At 46.3% G+C, this 16,292-nt stretch overlaps 1 protein-coding gene across 3 annotated transcripts in view; it reads right to left on the bottom strand.

Moving 5' to 3' along the window:
- The window catches only part of TAF6L (TATA-box binding protein associated factor 6 like), a 99,726-nt gene that overhangs the window by 45,201 nt on the left and 38,233 nt on the right, over window positions 1-16,292 (bottom strand). For all 3 annotated transcript variants that reach the window (XM_063944993.1, XM_063944995.1, XM_063944994.1), the window contains exons 7-8: window positions 7,880-7,954; window positions 1,057-1,274 (exon numbers count right to left, since the gene is read on the bottom strand). In XM_063944993.1, coding sequence (XP_063801063.1) covers window positions 1,057-1,274; window positions 7,880-7,954 — 293 coding nt within the window. The remainder of the gene's footprint in view (window positions 1-1,056; window positions 1,275-7,879; window positions 7,955-16,292) is intronic.

Below are 16,292 nucleotides of genomic sequence, written 5' to 3'. Positions count from 1 at the left end.
GCTCTGATAGAGGACAGGACCCCACTAGCCCTTTGGGGAGACAGAGGGAGAGTTTGCCAGCACACACCAGAGCGCTATATATATACAGGGATAACCTTATATAAGTGTTTTTCCCTAATATAGCTGCTGTATATATTAATATGCCAATTTAGTGCCCCCCCTCTCTTGTTTTACCCTGTTTCTGTTGTGCAGGACTGCAGGGGAGAGTCAGGGAGCCTTCCTCCAACGGAGCTGTGAGGAAAAAATGGCGCTTGTGTGCTGAGGAGATAGGCTCCGCCCCTTTTTCGGTGGCCTTTCTCCCGCTTTTTTGTGGAAAACTGGCAGGGGTTAAATACATCCATATAGCCCAGGAGCTATATGTGATGTATTTTTAGCCATTTAAGGTATTTTCATTGCGTCCCAGGGCGCCCCCCCCCAGCGCCCTGCACCCTCAGTGACCGGAGTGTGAAGTGTGCTGAGAGCAATGGCGCACAGCTGCGGTGCTGTGCGCTACCTTATTGAAGACAGGACGTCTTCTGCCGCCGATTTTCCGGACCTCTTCACTCTTCTGGCTCTGTAAGGGGGCCGGCGGCGCGGCTCCGGGACCCATCCATGGCTGGGCCTGTGATCGTCCCTCTGGAGCTAATGTCCAGTAGCCTAAGAAGCCCAATCCACTCTGCACGCAGGTGAGTTCGCTTCTTCTCCCCTTAGTCCCTCGATGCAGTGAGCCTGTTGCCAGCAGGTCTCACTGAAAATAAAAAAACCTATTTAAACTTTTACTCTAAGCAGCTCAGGAGAGCCACCTAGATTGCACCCTTCTCGTTCGGGCACAAAATCTTAACAGAGGCTTGGAGGAGGGTCATAGGGGGAGGAGCCAGTGCACACCAGCTAGTCCTAAAGCTTTTACTTTGTGCCCAGTCTCCTGCGGAGCCGCTATTCCCCATGGTCCTTTCGGAGTCCCCAGCATCCACTAGGACGTTAGAGAAATAACTATTACCCATTGGACAGTTACCATTTTTTTTCTAGTTATAACCTTTATATATCTGTTTGTATATGCCTGTAGTAGACTGCCCTCACCATATACAACTGAGTAATCCTGCTCCGTAGTCTCGCAAAGTCCAGTGGTCATTGAGAGGATTTATGGAGGCAGCAAGCGGCTCTGTTACACAGTATAGTACACTCTGCATGAGACTGCATCCGTAACTACCCAAATACAGAAAGGGATTCCACAGCAGAGACCGCACCAACTGCAACAGACGGCTCAGCTGTTCCAGGTCATGACTGACTGACTTAACCTGAAATAAAGAAAGAAAATTATATGAATTGGGAGGGGGAAAAAAAGAAGACATTGACACAGAAATACACAAACATGACTGATCCTATAATGTATTCCTTAAGAGTAGAACAGTGTTCACTATTACACCACTACTCCTAGCCTGGTCTAGACATGAAGGAAAGGGGTGAGCGTTCCAACATGGTCAGCTAAAGTTGCGTGCTGCCCCCCCCCCCCTCCCCCTCCCTTCTAGCTGTGGGGTAAGAATTACCCCATCCTGGCCTCCCCCTGAAGCACTGCAGGGAGAGGGAATAATAAGAATTTACTTACCGATAATTCTATTTCTCATAGTCCGTAGTGGATGCTGGGGACTCCGTAAGGACCATGGGGAATAGCGGCTCCGCAGGAGACTGGGCACATCTAAAGAAAGCTTTAGGACTAACTGGTGTGCACTGGCTCCTCCCCCCTATGACCCTCCTCCAAGCCTCAGTTAGGATACTGTGCCCGGACGAGCGTACACAATAAGGAAGGATTTTGAATCCCGGGTAAGACTCATACCAGCCACACCAATCACACCGTATAACTTGTGATCTGAACCCAGTTAACAGTATGATAACAGAGGAGCCTCTGAAAAGATGGCTCCCAACAATAATAACCCGATTTTTGTAACAATAACTATGTACAAGTATTGCAGACAATCCGCACTTGGGATGGGCGCCCAGCATCCACTATGGACTATGAGAAATAGAATTATCGGTAAGTAAATTCTTATTTTCTCTAACGTCCTAAGTGGATGCTGGGGACTCCGTAAGGACCATGGGGATTATACCAAAGCTCCCAAACGGGCGGGAGAGTGCGGATGACTCTGCAGCACCGAATGAGAGAACTCCAGGTCCTCCTCAGCCAGGGTATCAAATTTGTAGAATTTAGCAAACGTGTTTGCCCCTGACCAAGTAGCTGCTCGGCAAAGTTGTAAAGCCGAGACCCCTCGGGCAGCCGCCCAAGATGAGCCCACTTTCCTTGTGGAACGGGCTTTTACAGATTTTAGCTGTGGCAGGCCTGCCACAGAATGTGCAAGCTGAATTGTACTACAAATCCAACGAGCAATAGTCTGCTTAGAAGCAGGAGCACCCAGCTTGTTGGGTGCATACAGGATAAACAGCGAGTCAGATTTCCTGACTCCAGCCGTCCTGGAAATATTTTCAGGGCCCTGACAACATCCAGCAACTTGGATTCCTCCAAGTCCCTAGTAGCCGCAGGCACCACAATAGGTTGGTTCAGGTGAAAACGCTGGAACCACCTTAGGGAGAAACTGAGGACGAGTCCTCAATTCCGCCCTGTCCGAATGGAAAATCAGATAAGGGCTTTTACAGGATAAAGCCGCCAATTCTGACACGCGCCTGGCCCAGGCCAGGGCCAACAGCATGACCACTTTCCATGTGAGATATTTTAACTCCACAGATTTAAGTGGTTCAAACCAATGTGACTTTTGGAACCCAAACTACATTGAGATCCCAAATTGCCACTGGAGGCACAAAAGGAGGCTGTATATGCAGTACCCCTTTTACAAACGTCTAAACTTCAGGGACTGAAGCTAGTTCTTTTTTGGAAGAAAATTGACAGGGCCGAAATCTGAACCTTAATGGACCCCAATTTCAGGCCCATAGACACTCCTGTTTGCAGGAAATGTAGGAATCGACCCAGTTGAATTTCCTCCGTCGGGCCTTACTGGCCTCGCACTACGCAACATATTTTCGCCAATTGCGGTGATAATGTTTTTGCGGTTACATCCTTCCTGGCTTTAGATCAGGATATGGATGACTTCATCCGGAATGCCTTTTTTCCTTCAGGATCCGGTGTTCAACCCGCATGCCGTCAAACGCAGCCGCGGTAAGTCTTGGAACAGACAGGGTCCTTGCTGGAGCAGGTCCCTTCTTAGAGGTAGAGGCCACGGATCCTCCGTGAGCATCTCTTGAAGTTCCGGTTACCAAGTCCTTCTTGGCCAATCCGGAGCCACGAATATAGTGCTTTCTCCTCTCCATCTTATCAATCTCAGTACCTTGGGTATGAGAGGCAGAGGAGGGAACACATACACTGACTGGTACACCCACGGTGTTACCAGAGCGTCTACAACTATTGCCTGAGGGTCTCTTGACCTGGCGCAATACCTGTCGAGTTTTTTAATCATGTGGACGACTTCTGGGTGAAGTCCCCACTCTCCCGGGTGGAGGTCGTGCTGAGGAAGTCTGCTTCCCAGTTGTCCACTCCCGGAATGAATACTGTTGACAGTGCTATCACATGATTTTCCGCCCAGCGAAGAATCCCTGCAGCTTCTGCCATTGCCCTCCTGCTTCTTGTGCCACCCTGTCTGTTTACGTGGGTGACTGCCATGATGTTGTCCGACTGGATCAACACCGGCTGACCTTGAAGCAGAGGTCTTGCTAAGCTTAGAGCATTGTAAATGGCCCTTAGCTTCAGGATATTTATGTGAAGTGATGTATCCAGGCTTGACCCTAAGCCCTGGATATTCCTTCCCTGTGTGACTGCTCCCCAGCCTCGCAGGCTGGCATCCGTGGTCACCAGGACCCAGTCCTGAATGCCAAATCTGTGGCCCTCTAGAAGATGAGCACTCTGCAACCACCACAGGATGGATACCCTTGTCCTTGGTGACAGGGTTATCCGCTGATGCATCTGAAAATGCGACCCGGACCATTTGTCCAGTAGGTTCCACTGGAAAGTTCTTGCGTGGAATCTAACGAATGGGATTGCTTCGTAGGAAGCCACCATTTTTACCCAGAACCCTTGTGCATTGATGCACTGAGACTTGGTTCGGTTTTAGGAGGTTCCTGACTAGCTCGGATAACTCACTGGCTTTCTCTTCCGGGAGAAACACCTTTTTTCTGGACTGTGTCCAGGAACATCCCTAGGAAACAGAAGACAAGTCGTCGGAACCAGCTGCGATTTTGGAATATTGAGAATCCAATCGTGCTGCCGCAACACTACCTGAGATAGTGCTACACCGACTTCCAACTGTTCCCTGGATCTTACCCTTATCAGGGAATCGTCCAAGTAAGGGATAACTAAAATTCCCTTCCTTCGAAGGGATATCATTTCGGCCATTACCTTGGTAAAGACCCGGGGTGCCGTGGACCATCCCTACGGCAGCGTCTGAACTGATAGTGACAGTTCTGTACCATAACCTGAGGTACCCTTGGTGAGAAGGGTAAATTTTGACATGAAGGTAAGCATCCTTGATGTCCCGAGACATCATGTAGTCCCCTTCTTCCAGGTTCGCAATCACTGCTCTGAGTGACTCAATCTTGAATTTGAACCTCTGTATGTAAGTGTTCAAAGATTTAGAATCGGTCTCACCGAGCTGTCTGGCTTCGGTACCACAATAGTGTGGAATAATACCCCGTTCCCTGTTGCAGGAGGGGTACCTTGATTATCACCTGCTGGGAATACAGCTTGTGAATGGCTTCCCAAACTGCCTCCCTGTCAGAGGGAGACGTCGGTAAAGCCGACTTTTTGAAACGGCGAGGGGGAGACGTCTCGAATTCCAATATGTACCCTTGAGATATTACCTGAAGGATCCAGGGGTCTACTTGCGAGTGAGCCCACTGCGCACTGAAATTCATTGAGAACGGGCCCCCACCGTGCCTGAGCTTGTAAGGCCCTAGCGTCATACCGAGGGCTTGGCAGAGGCGGGAAAGGGTTTCTGTTCCTGGGAACTGGCTAATCTCTTCAGCCTTTTTCCTCTCCCTCTGTCACGAGCAGAAAAGAGGAACCTTTTGTCCGCTTGCCAACAAAGGACTGCGCCTGATAATACGGCGTCTTATTTTGAGAGGCGACCTGGGGTACAAACGTGGATTTCCCAGTTGTTGCCGTGGCCACCAGGTCTAAAAGACCGACCCCAAATGTCCCTTTTCAAAGGCAATACTTCCAAATGCCGTTTGGAATCCGCATCACCTGACCATTTTACTGGTAGAATTGGACAACGCACTTATACTTGATGCCAGTCGGCAAATATTCCGCTGTGCATCATGCATATATAGAAATGCATCTTTTAAATGCTCTATAGGCAATAATATACTATCCTTATCTAGGATATCAATATTTCCAGTCAGGGAATCCGACCATGCCAACCCAGCACTGCACCTCCAGGCTGAGGCGATTGCTGGTCGCAGTATAACACCAGTATGTGTGTGAATACATTTTTTGGATACCCTCCTGCTTTCTATCAGCAGGATCCTTAAGGGCGGCCATCTCATGAGAGGGTAGAGCCCTTGTTCTTACAAGCGTGTGAGCGCCTTATCCCCCCTAGGGGGTGTTTCCCAACGCACCCTAACCTCTGGCGGGAAAGGGTATACACCAATACTTTTTAAGAAATTATCAATTGTTATCGGGGGGAAACCCACGCATCATCACACACCTCATTTTATTTCTCAGATTCAGGAAAACTACAGGTAGTTTTTCCCTCACCGAACATAATACCCCTTTTTGGTGGTACTCGTATTATCAGAAATGTATAAAACATTTTCCATTATCTCAATCATGTAACGTGTGGCCCTACTGGAAATCACGGTTGTCTCTTCACCGTCGACACAGGAGTCAGTATCCGTGTCGGCGTCTGTATCTGCCATCTGAGGTAACGGGCGCTTTAGAGCCCCTGACGGCCTATGAGACGTCTGGACAGGCACAAGCTGAGTAGCCGGCTGTCTCATGTCAACCACTGTTTTTTTATACAGAGCTGACACTATCACGTAATTTTCAACAGTACATCCACTCAGGTGTCGACCCCCTAGGTGGTGACATCACTGTTACAGACACTCTGATCCGTCTCCACATCATTTTTCTCCTCATACATGTCGACACAAACGTACCGACACACAGCACACACACAGGGAATGCTCTGATAGAGGACAGGACCCCACTAGCCCTTTGGGGAGACAGAGGGAGAGTATGCCAGCACACACCAGAGCGCTATATATATATATATATATATATATACAGGGATAACCTTATATAAGTGTTTTTCCCCTTATAGCTGCTGTATGTTTTAATACTGCGCCTAATTAGTGCCCCCCTCTTTTTTTAACCCTTTCTGTTGTGTAGTGACTGCAGGGAAGAGCCAGGGAGCTTCCCTCCAACTGAGCTGTGAGGGAAAATGGCGCCAGTGTGCTGAGGAGATAGACTCCGCCCCCTTTTTGGCGGCCTTATCTCCCGTTTTTCTGTATATTCTGGCAGGGGTTAAATGCATCCATATAGCCCAGGAGCTATATGTGATGTATTTTTTGCCATGTAAGGTATTTTTATCATGTTTTATTGCGTCTCAGGGCGCCCCCCCAGCGCCCTGCACCCTCAGTGACCGGAGTATGAAGTGTGCTGAGAGCAATGGCGCACAGCTGCAGTGCTGTGCGCTACCTTATTGAAGACAGGAACGTCTTCTGCCGCCGATTTTTCCGGACCTCTTCGCTCTTCTGGCTCTGTAAGGGGGCCGGCGGCGCGGCTCCGGGACCCATCCAGGCTGGGCCTGTGATCGTCCCTCTGGAGCTAATGTCCAGTAGCCAAGAAGCCCAATCCACTCTGCACTCAGGTGAGTTCGCTTCTTCTCCCCTTAGTCCCTCGATGCAGTGAGCCTGTTGCCAGCAGGTCTCACTGAAAATAACAAACCTAAACTAAAACTTTCACTAAGAAGCTCAGGAGAGCCCCTAGTGTGCACCCTTCTCGTCGGGCACAGAAATCTAACTGGGGCTTGGAGGAGGGTCATAGGGGGAGGAGCCAGTGCACACCAGTTAGTCCTAAAGCTTTCTTTAGATGTGCCCAGTCTCCTGCGGAGCCGCTATTCCCCATGGTCCTTACGGAGTCCCCAGCATCCACTTAGGACGTTAGAGAAAAGGGGCATATTTATTCTGACAGGATGTATTGTTTCTCTTACTTGTTGCCTTAGAATATACTGTACATTGATATTCAACTATATAAATTGCAAGCTGAAATTGACATGTGTCAATACATACGAAAATTACTTCTGATATATAAATACCTTAGAGCTTAATCCAAACCACAGAGCATGCTCTCTCAGGAACCTCCTAAAGTTCTAAATCTTTAAAAGCTATCCCTAAAATTCACCTTCTCAAGAAGTTCCCATCTTGAATCCACTTTGCATCTTGTTGTACAATCTTTCCCTTCTATTACTCAGACTTCCTCAATGCATGAAAATGAGTCAATATAGATAGTGGCTCCTCATAGCTCACACTTCTGTATTCTTAGTGGGCAGAGGCCAATCCTGTGGCTTGTCCAATATGAACAAATTAGACCTCCTAATACATGTATTCCTTCAGATTGGAAACTCTCCATGGATGATACATCTCTTAAGGTCATCATGCGAAATTTAAAAAAAAAAAAAACCTGTACAGCCAATGTTACCCCCCTATATAAATTAACAGTAGTAATAAGAATAATAAGAATAATAAGAATAATAATAATAATAATAATAATAAAGGTTTGGCATAGTATACCGGCCTCCCACTTTCACTAGCACTGTATAAAACTCACTTTAAACTAGATGCCCTATTTGATTTTTAGAAACACATTTTCATTGGTACTTCATTGGAATTCTATACTCACCCCACTGACCACATACACAAAATATGGTAGCAGAGCAGCAACCTTTGAATTTGTCTGTAAATCTTGAAGAGCCACCTGGGTGAGATTGAGAAAGAACAGATACAGGTTGAGTATCCCTTATCCAAAATGCTTGGGACCAGAGGTATTTTGGATATCGGATTTTTCCGTATTTTGGAATAATTGCATCCCATAATGAGATATCATGGTGATGGGACCTAAATCTAAGCACAGAATGCATTTATGTTACATATACACCTTATACACACAGCCTGAAGGTCATTTTAGCCAATATTTTTTATAATTTTGTGCATTAAACAAAGTGTGTCTGCATTCACACAATTCATTTATGTTTCATATACACCTTATACACACAGCCTGAAGGTCATTTAATACAATATTTTTAATAACTTTGTGTATTAAACAAAGTTTGTGTACATTGAGCCATCAAAAACATAGGTTTCACTATCTCGCTCTCACTCAAAAAAGTCCGTATTTCGGAATATTTGGATATGGGATACTCAACCTGTACCATGATAAAGAGCAGAATGTGATTGGAACATGATAAGGTCTTTACAGAGGTGCAAAGATCAAAGCTGAATATAGTCTATCTATCTCCAGAAACTAACGAGGTAATTCAGAGTTGATCGCAGCAGCAAATTTGTTAGTAGTTGGGCAAAACCATGTGCACTGCAGGAAGGGGGTGCAGATATAACATGTGCAGAGAGAGTTATGCTGGGTACACATTGGTGGTCAATCCGAGTTGTTCGCTCGGTAATTTTCTTCGCATCGCAGCGTTTTTCCGCTAATTGCGCATGCGCAATGTTCGCACTGCGACTGCGCCAAGTAAATTTGCTAAGAACTTTGGTAATTTACTCACGGCATTACGAGGTTTTTTCTTCGTTCTGGTGATCGTAATGTGATTGACAGGAAGTGGGTGTTTCTGGGCGGAAACTGGCCGTTTTATGGGAGTGTGTGAAAAAACGCTACCGTTTCTGGTAAAAACGCGGGAGTGGCTGGAGAAACGGGGAAGTGTCTGGGCGAACGCTGGGTGTGTTAGTGACGTCAAACCAGGAACGAAACTGACTGAACTGATCGCAGTGGCAGAGTTAGTCCCGAGCTACTCAGAAACTGCTAAGAAATTTCTATTCGCAATTTTGAGAATCTTTCGTTCGCAATTTTGATAAGCTAAGATTCACTCCCAGTAGGCGGCGGCTTAGCGTGTGCAATGCTGCTAAAAGCAGCTTGCGAGCGAACAACTCGGAATGAGGGCCATTATGCGATCCCATACGATACGATATCATATGATATTGTATACGATATCATATCGAATAGTGGGGGTAATTCCAAGTTGATCGCAGCAGGAAATTCTTTAGCAGTTGGGCCAAAAACCATGTGCACTGCAGGGGGGGCAGATATAACATTTGCAGAGAGTTAGATTTGAGTGGGTTATTTTGTTTCTATGCAGGGTAAATACTGGCTGCTTTATTTTTACACTGCAATTTAGATTGCACATTGAACACACCCCACCCAAATCTATCTCTCTCTGCACATGTTATATCTGCCTCTCCTGCAGTGCACATGGTTTTGCCCAATTGCTAACAAACTTGAAGCTGCGATTAACTCAGAATTACCCCCTGTGTGTACACACTATGGGGGTAATTCCAAGTTGATCGCAGCAGGATTCTTGATAGCAACTGGGCAAAACCATGTGCACTGCAGGGGAGGCAGATATAACATGTGCAGAAAGAGTTAGATTTGGGTGTGGTGTGTTCAATCTGCAATCTAATTTGCAGTGTAAAAATAAAGCAGCCAGTATTTACCCTGCACAGAAATAAAATAACCCACCCAAATCTAACTCTTTCTGCACATGTTATATCTGGCTCCCCTGCAGTGCACATGGTTTTGCCCAGTTGCTATCAAAAATCCTGCTGCGATCAACTTGGAATTACCCCCTATAAACGATGTCAAATGATGTCTAGAAACTAAAAGTCATCAGTGGAGTACAAAAGCACACAATATCACCTCATCAAGACTGCACGCGGTCCGATGTCGCCGGCGACCCGCGGGAGCGCGCATCGTACGTCGGATCATGCATACACGTTATGCAATATCATTTAGGACTGAACAATATCATTCAGATTGTGAACGATATTGCATAGTGTGTATGGGCCATTAGATTTGGATGGGGTGTGTTCAAACTGAAATCTAAATTGCAGTGTAAAAATAAAGCAGCCAGTATTTACCCTGCACAGAAAATAAGATTTTACTTACAGGTAAATCTATTTCTCGTAGTCCGTAGTGGATGCTGGGGACTCCGTAAGGACCATGGGGAATAGACGGGATCCGCAGGAGACAGGGCACTTTAAGAAAGAATTTGGATACTGGTGTGCTCTGGCTCCTCCCTCTATGTCCCTCCTCCAGACCTCAGTTAGAGAAACTGTGCCCGGAAGAGCTGACAGTGCAAGGAAAGGATTTTGGAATCCAGGGCAAGACTCATACCAGTCACACCAATCACACCGTATAACTCGTGATAAACTTACCCAGTTAACAGTATGAACAACAACGGAGCATCAGATCAACCCTGATGCAACCAACATAACCCTTATTTAAGCAATAACTATATACAAGTATTGCAGAAGAAGTCCGCACTTGGGACGGGCGCCCAGCATCCACTACGGACTACGAGAAATAGATTTACCGGTAAGTAAAATCTTATTTTCTCTAACGTCCTAGTGGATGCTGGGGACTCCGTAAGGACCATGGGGATTATACCAAAGCTCCCAAACGGGCGGGAGAGTGCGGATGACTCTGCTTAGAACCGAATGAGCAAACACAAGGTCCTCCTCAGCCAGGGTATCAAACTTGTAGAACTTTGCAAAGGTGTTTGAACCTGACCAAGTAGCCGCTCGGCAAAGCTGTAATGCCGAGACCCCTCGGGCAGCCGCCCAAGAAGAGCCCAACTTCCTTGTGGAATGGGCCTTAACTGATTTAGGCAGTGGCAACCCAGCCGCAGAATGAGCCTGCTGAATCGTGTTACAGATCCAGCGAGCAATAGTTTGCTTTGAAGCAGGCGCCCCAAGCTTGTTGGAAGCATACAGGATAAACAAAGATTCTGTTTACCTGACCCTAGCCGTTCTGGCTACATAAACCTTCAAAGCCCTGACCACATCTAGTAACTCGGAATCCTCCAAGTCACGAGTAGCCACAGGCACCACAATAGGCTGGTTCATATGAAAGGATGACACCACTTTTGGCAGAAATTGTGGACGGGTCCGCAATTCTGCCCTGTCTATATGGAAAACCAGATAGGGGCTTTTATGTGACAAAGCCGCTAATTCTGACACACGCCTAGCTGAAGCCAAGGCTAATAGCATGACCACCTTCCACGTGAGAAATTTTAACTCCACGGTTTTGAGTGGCTCAAACCAGTGTGACTTCAGGAAACTCAACACCACGTTAAGATCCCAAGGTGCCACTGGAGGCACAAAAGGGGGCTGAATATGCAGCACTCCCTTTACAAACGTCTGGACTTCAGGAAGAGAAGCCAGTTCTTTTTGAAAGAAAATGGATAGAGCCGAAATCTGGACCTTAATGGAACCCAATTTTAGGCCCAAAGTCACTCCCGACTGTAGGAAGTGAAGGAAACGGCCCAGCTGGAATTCCTCCGTAGGGGCATTCCTGGCCTCACACCAAGCAACATATTTTCGCCATATACGGTGATAATGTTTAGCCGTCACGTCCTTCCTAGCCTTTATCAGCGTATGAATAACCTCATCCGGAATGCCTTTTTCTGCTAGGATCCGGCGTTCAACCGCCATGCCGTCAAACGCAGCCGCGGTAAGTCTTGGAACAGACAGGGCCCCTGTTGCAACAAGTCCTGTCTTAGAGGCAGAGGCCATGGGTCCTCTGTGAGCATTTCTTGCAGATCCGGATACCAAGTCCTTCTTGGCCAATCCGGAACAATGAGTATTGTTCTCACTCTTCTTTTTCTTATGATTCTCAGCACCTTTGGTATGAGAGGAAGAGGAGGAAATACATAAACCGACTGGAACACCCACGGTGTCACTAGTGCGTCTACAGCTATCGCCTGAGGGTCTCTTGACCTGGCGCAATATCTCTAGCTTTTTGTTGAGGCGGGATGCCATCATGTCCACCTGTAGCAGTTCCCACCGCCTTGCAATCTGCGTGAAGACTTCTTGATGAAGTCCCCACTCTCCCGGGTGGAGGTCGTGCCTGCTGAGGAAGTCTGCTTCCCAGTTGTCCACTCCCGGAATGAACACTGCTGACAGTGCTCTTATGTGATTCTCCGCCCAGCGAAGAATTCTGGTGGCTTCTACCATTGCCACCCTGCTCCTTGTGCCGCCTTGGCGGTTTACATGAGCCACTGCGGTGTTATTGTCTGACTGAATCAGAACCGGTTGGTCGCGAAGCAGGGACTCCGCTTGACGTAGGGCGTTGTATATGGCCCTTAGTTCCAGGATGTTGATGTGAAGGCAAGTCTCCTGACTTGACCACAGCCCTTGGAAATTTCTTCCCTATGTGACTGCCCCCCACCCTCGGAGGCTTGCATCCGTGGTCACCAGGACCCAGTCCTGAATGCCGAATCTGCAACCTTCGAGAAGGTGAGCACTCTGCAGCCACCACAGGAGAGACACCCTGGCCCTGGGGGATAGGGTGATTAACCGATGCATCTGAAGATGTGATCCGGAACACTTGTCCAGTAAGTCCCATTGGAAGGTACTCGCATGGAACCTGCCGAAGGGAATGGCCTCGTATGATGCCACCATTCTTCCCAGGACTCGAGTGCAGTGATGCACTGACACCTGTTTTGGTTTTAATAGATTCTTGACCAGTGTCAGGAGCTCCTGAGCTCTCTCTACCGGGAGATAAACCCTTTTCTGGTCTGTGTCTAGGATCATGCCTAGGAGAGGCAGATGAGCTGTAGGAACAAACTGCGACTTTGGAATATATAGAATCCAGCCGTGTTGCCGTTACACTTCCAGAGAAAGTGATACGCTGTTCAGCCACTGCTCTTGATCTCGCTTTTATGAGGAGATCGTCCAAGTACGTGATAATAGTGATACCTTGCTTCCGCAGGAGCACCATCATTTCCGCCATTACCTTGGTGAACATGCTCGGGGCCGTGGAGAGACCAAACGGCAACGTCTGAAATTGGTAATGACAATCCCGTACCGCAATTCTGAGGTACGCCTGATGAGGTGGATAAATGGGGACATGAAGGTATGCATCCTTTATGTCCCGAGTCACCATAAAATCTCCCCCTTTCAGGCTTGCAATGACCGCTCTTAGCGATTCCATCTTGAACTTGAACCTTTTCAGGTATATGTTCAGGGATTTTAAATTCAATATCAGTCTGACCGAACCGTCCGGTTTCGGGACTACCACATGGTCGAATAATAACCCCCTCCTTGTTGAAGGAGGGGAACCTTGACCACCACCTGTTGAAGATACAATTTGTGAATTGCAGTTAACACTGTTTCCCTCTCGTGGGGGGAAGCCGGCAGGGCCGACGGTGAGGGGGCATCTTCTCAAAGTCCAGCTTGTATCCCTGAGACACAATATCTATTGCCCAGGGATCTAACAGGGAGTGAACCCACTTGTGGCTGAACTTACAAAGGCGTGCCCCCACCGGGCCTAGCTCCGCCTGTGGAGCCCCAGCGACATGCAGTGGATTTTTGTAGAGGCCGGGGAGGACTTCTGTTCCTGGGAACTAGCTGTGTTGTGCAGCTTCTTTCCTCTGCCCCCGCCTCTGGCAAGAAAGGACGCACCTCGGACTTTCTTGTTTCTTTGTTCGAAAGGCTGCATTTGATAATGACGTGCTTTCCTAGGCTGTGCAGGACTATAAGGCAAAATATCAGAATTACCAGCTATAGCTGTGGAGACCAGGTCCGAGAACCCTTCTCCACACAATCCTCAGCCTTCCATATGCCTCTTAAGTCGGCATCATCTGTCCATTGCATATTCTACAGGACACGTCAAGCAGAAATCGACATAGCTTTGACTCTAGGACCCAGTATACTCATGTCTCTTTGGGCATGTTTTATATATATATATATCACAAATAGAAATGGATTCTCGTGGGAGCCAATATGCCTTTTGTATGACAATAATTAAAAGTTTTTATTGTACAGAAACAAACGATATTTATCCTAAGCGTTCGTTATTGACACAACCTTCTAAAAATTCATATAAAACAATATTACAATCTTATACATAAATTACAGTTGGATGTGAGGATTTTACAGCCAGGTGATCACAGTCAGAACTCGAAATGGATGTATCTCCAACCAGATGTTTGTGATAAGGACTTTGTTAACCAGACGTTGCAAAACCCAACGCGTTTCGTCCGTTAGGACTTCATCAGGGGTTTGGAATCAGTTCTTATAGTAGGAGTGATTACCATTGATTAGAAAGGTTTAGAATATCCAATGATTACATCCAATCACATATTCAATTCGATAAATATAATATCTAGATAGACTTCAAAAAATATATATAAATTTGGTTGAAATTAGATGATGTTACGTTCCCTATTTTCAATCAAGAATGGTGGAACCTTATAGTCTACCTCTGTTTATACATGTCACCAAACAGAGAACTTAGGAAAATTTCAAATCCTGAACGAAACTATTCCTTTTTACAGGAACAAGTGCAACCTCACTGACAAGTCTATCTAGATATTATATTTATCGAATTGAATATGTGATTGGATGTAATCATTGGATATTCTAAACCTTTCTAATCAATGGTAATCACTCCTACTATAAGAACTGATTCCAAACCCCTGATGAAGTCCTAACGGACGAAACGCGTTGGGTTTTGCAACGTCTGGTTAACAAAGTCCTTATCACAAACATCTGGTTGGAGATACATCCATTTCGAGTTCTGACTGTGATCACCTGGCTGTAAAATCCTCACATCCAACTGTAATTTATGTATAAGATTGTAATATTGTTTTATATGAATTTTTAGAAGGTTGTGTCAATAACGAACGCTTAGGATAAATATCGTTTGTTTCTGTACAATAAAAACTTTTAATTATTGTCATACAAAAGGCATATTGGCTCCCACGAGAATCCATTTCTATTTGTAATCTACTTTTAATACCTTATCTGACAGAGGGTATTTCTTGTTGGTTTGAGACTAGAGGTATAGCGCAAGATATTAGGGTTGATTTTTTGTTATATATATATATATATATATATATATATATATATATATATATATATATATATATATATATCTGAAGACAGCATCTTTAATATATATATATATCTCTATATATACATAGATAGATATATATATATCTATCTACATACTAGGGTCTCAATCTCTGCTGATAAGGTACCTGTCCACACTGCCACAGCGATATAAACCCATGCCGACACAATCGCCGGTCTGAGTAGTGTACCAGAATGTGCACGCTATCTGCAGGATCCCTGAGAATAGCTGTTACGTCAGGGCTACCTTTTGGGCAAACGTGACACCCTAGGGGAAGATTCCCATCCTATCCTGGCCCTAGTGGGGAAAGGATACTGCCTGAGAATTCTTTGTGGGAAACTGCAGTCTCTTGTCTGGAGATTCCCGCTCTTTTTCATCATGAGAGGAGGGAATTTTACCTCAGCTTTCTTCCCCTTAAACATGTGTACCCTTGTGTCAGGGACAGATGAGTCATCAGTGATATGCAAATCATCTTTTATTACAATAATCATATATTGAATACTTTTCTGCCATTTTGGCTGTAACTTTGCATTATCGTAGTCGACACTGGAGTCAACCTCCGTGTCGATATCAGTGTCTATTATTTTGGATAGTGAGCATTGAGAGACTCTGAAGGTCTCTGCGACATAGGGACAGACATGGGTAGATTTCCTGTCTGTTCTCTAATCTTTTGTGCAATAAATTCACCTTAGCACTTAATTACACATATCCAAACAGGTGTCGGCGTTGTCGACGGAGACACCCTCACACACACACATATTTGCTCTATCTCCTCCTTAGGGGAGCCTTTTACTTCAGACATGTCGACACACACGTACCAACACACCACACACTCAGGGAATGCTCATCTGAAGACAATTCCCCCATAAGGCCCTTTGGAGAGACAGAGAGAGTATGCCAGCACACACCCCAGCGCTATTAACCCAGGAATAACACAGTAACTTAATGTTAACCCAGTAACTGCTGTTTATATTGATTTTTGCGCCTAATTATGTGCCCCCCCCTCTCTTTTTACCCTCTTCTACCGTGTAACTGCAGGGGAGAGACTGGGAAGCTTCCTCTCAGCGGTGCTGTGGAGAAAAAACATGGCGCTGGTGAGTGCTGAGGAAGAAGCCCCGCCCCCTCGACGGCGGGCTTCTGTCCCGCTTTCATGTACAATTTTGGCCGGGGC

This window comes from Pseudophryne corroboree, chromosome 11 (genome assembly GCF_028390025.1).
Source record: "Pseudophryne corroboree isolate aPseCor3 chromosome 11, aPseCor3.hap2, whole genome shotgun sequence".
NCBI lineage: Eukaryota > Metazoa > Chordata > Amphibia > Anura > Myobatrachidae > Pseudophryne > Pseudophryne corroboree.
This window is presented reverse-complemented; position numbering and strand designations above follow the sequence as displayed.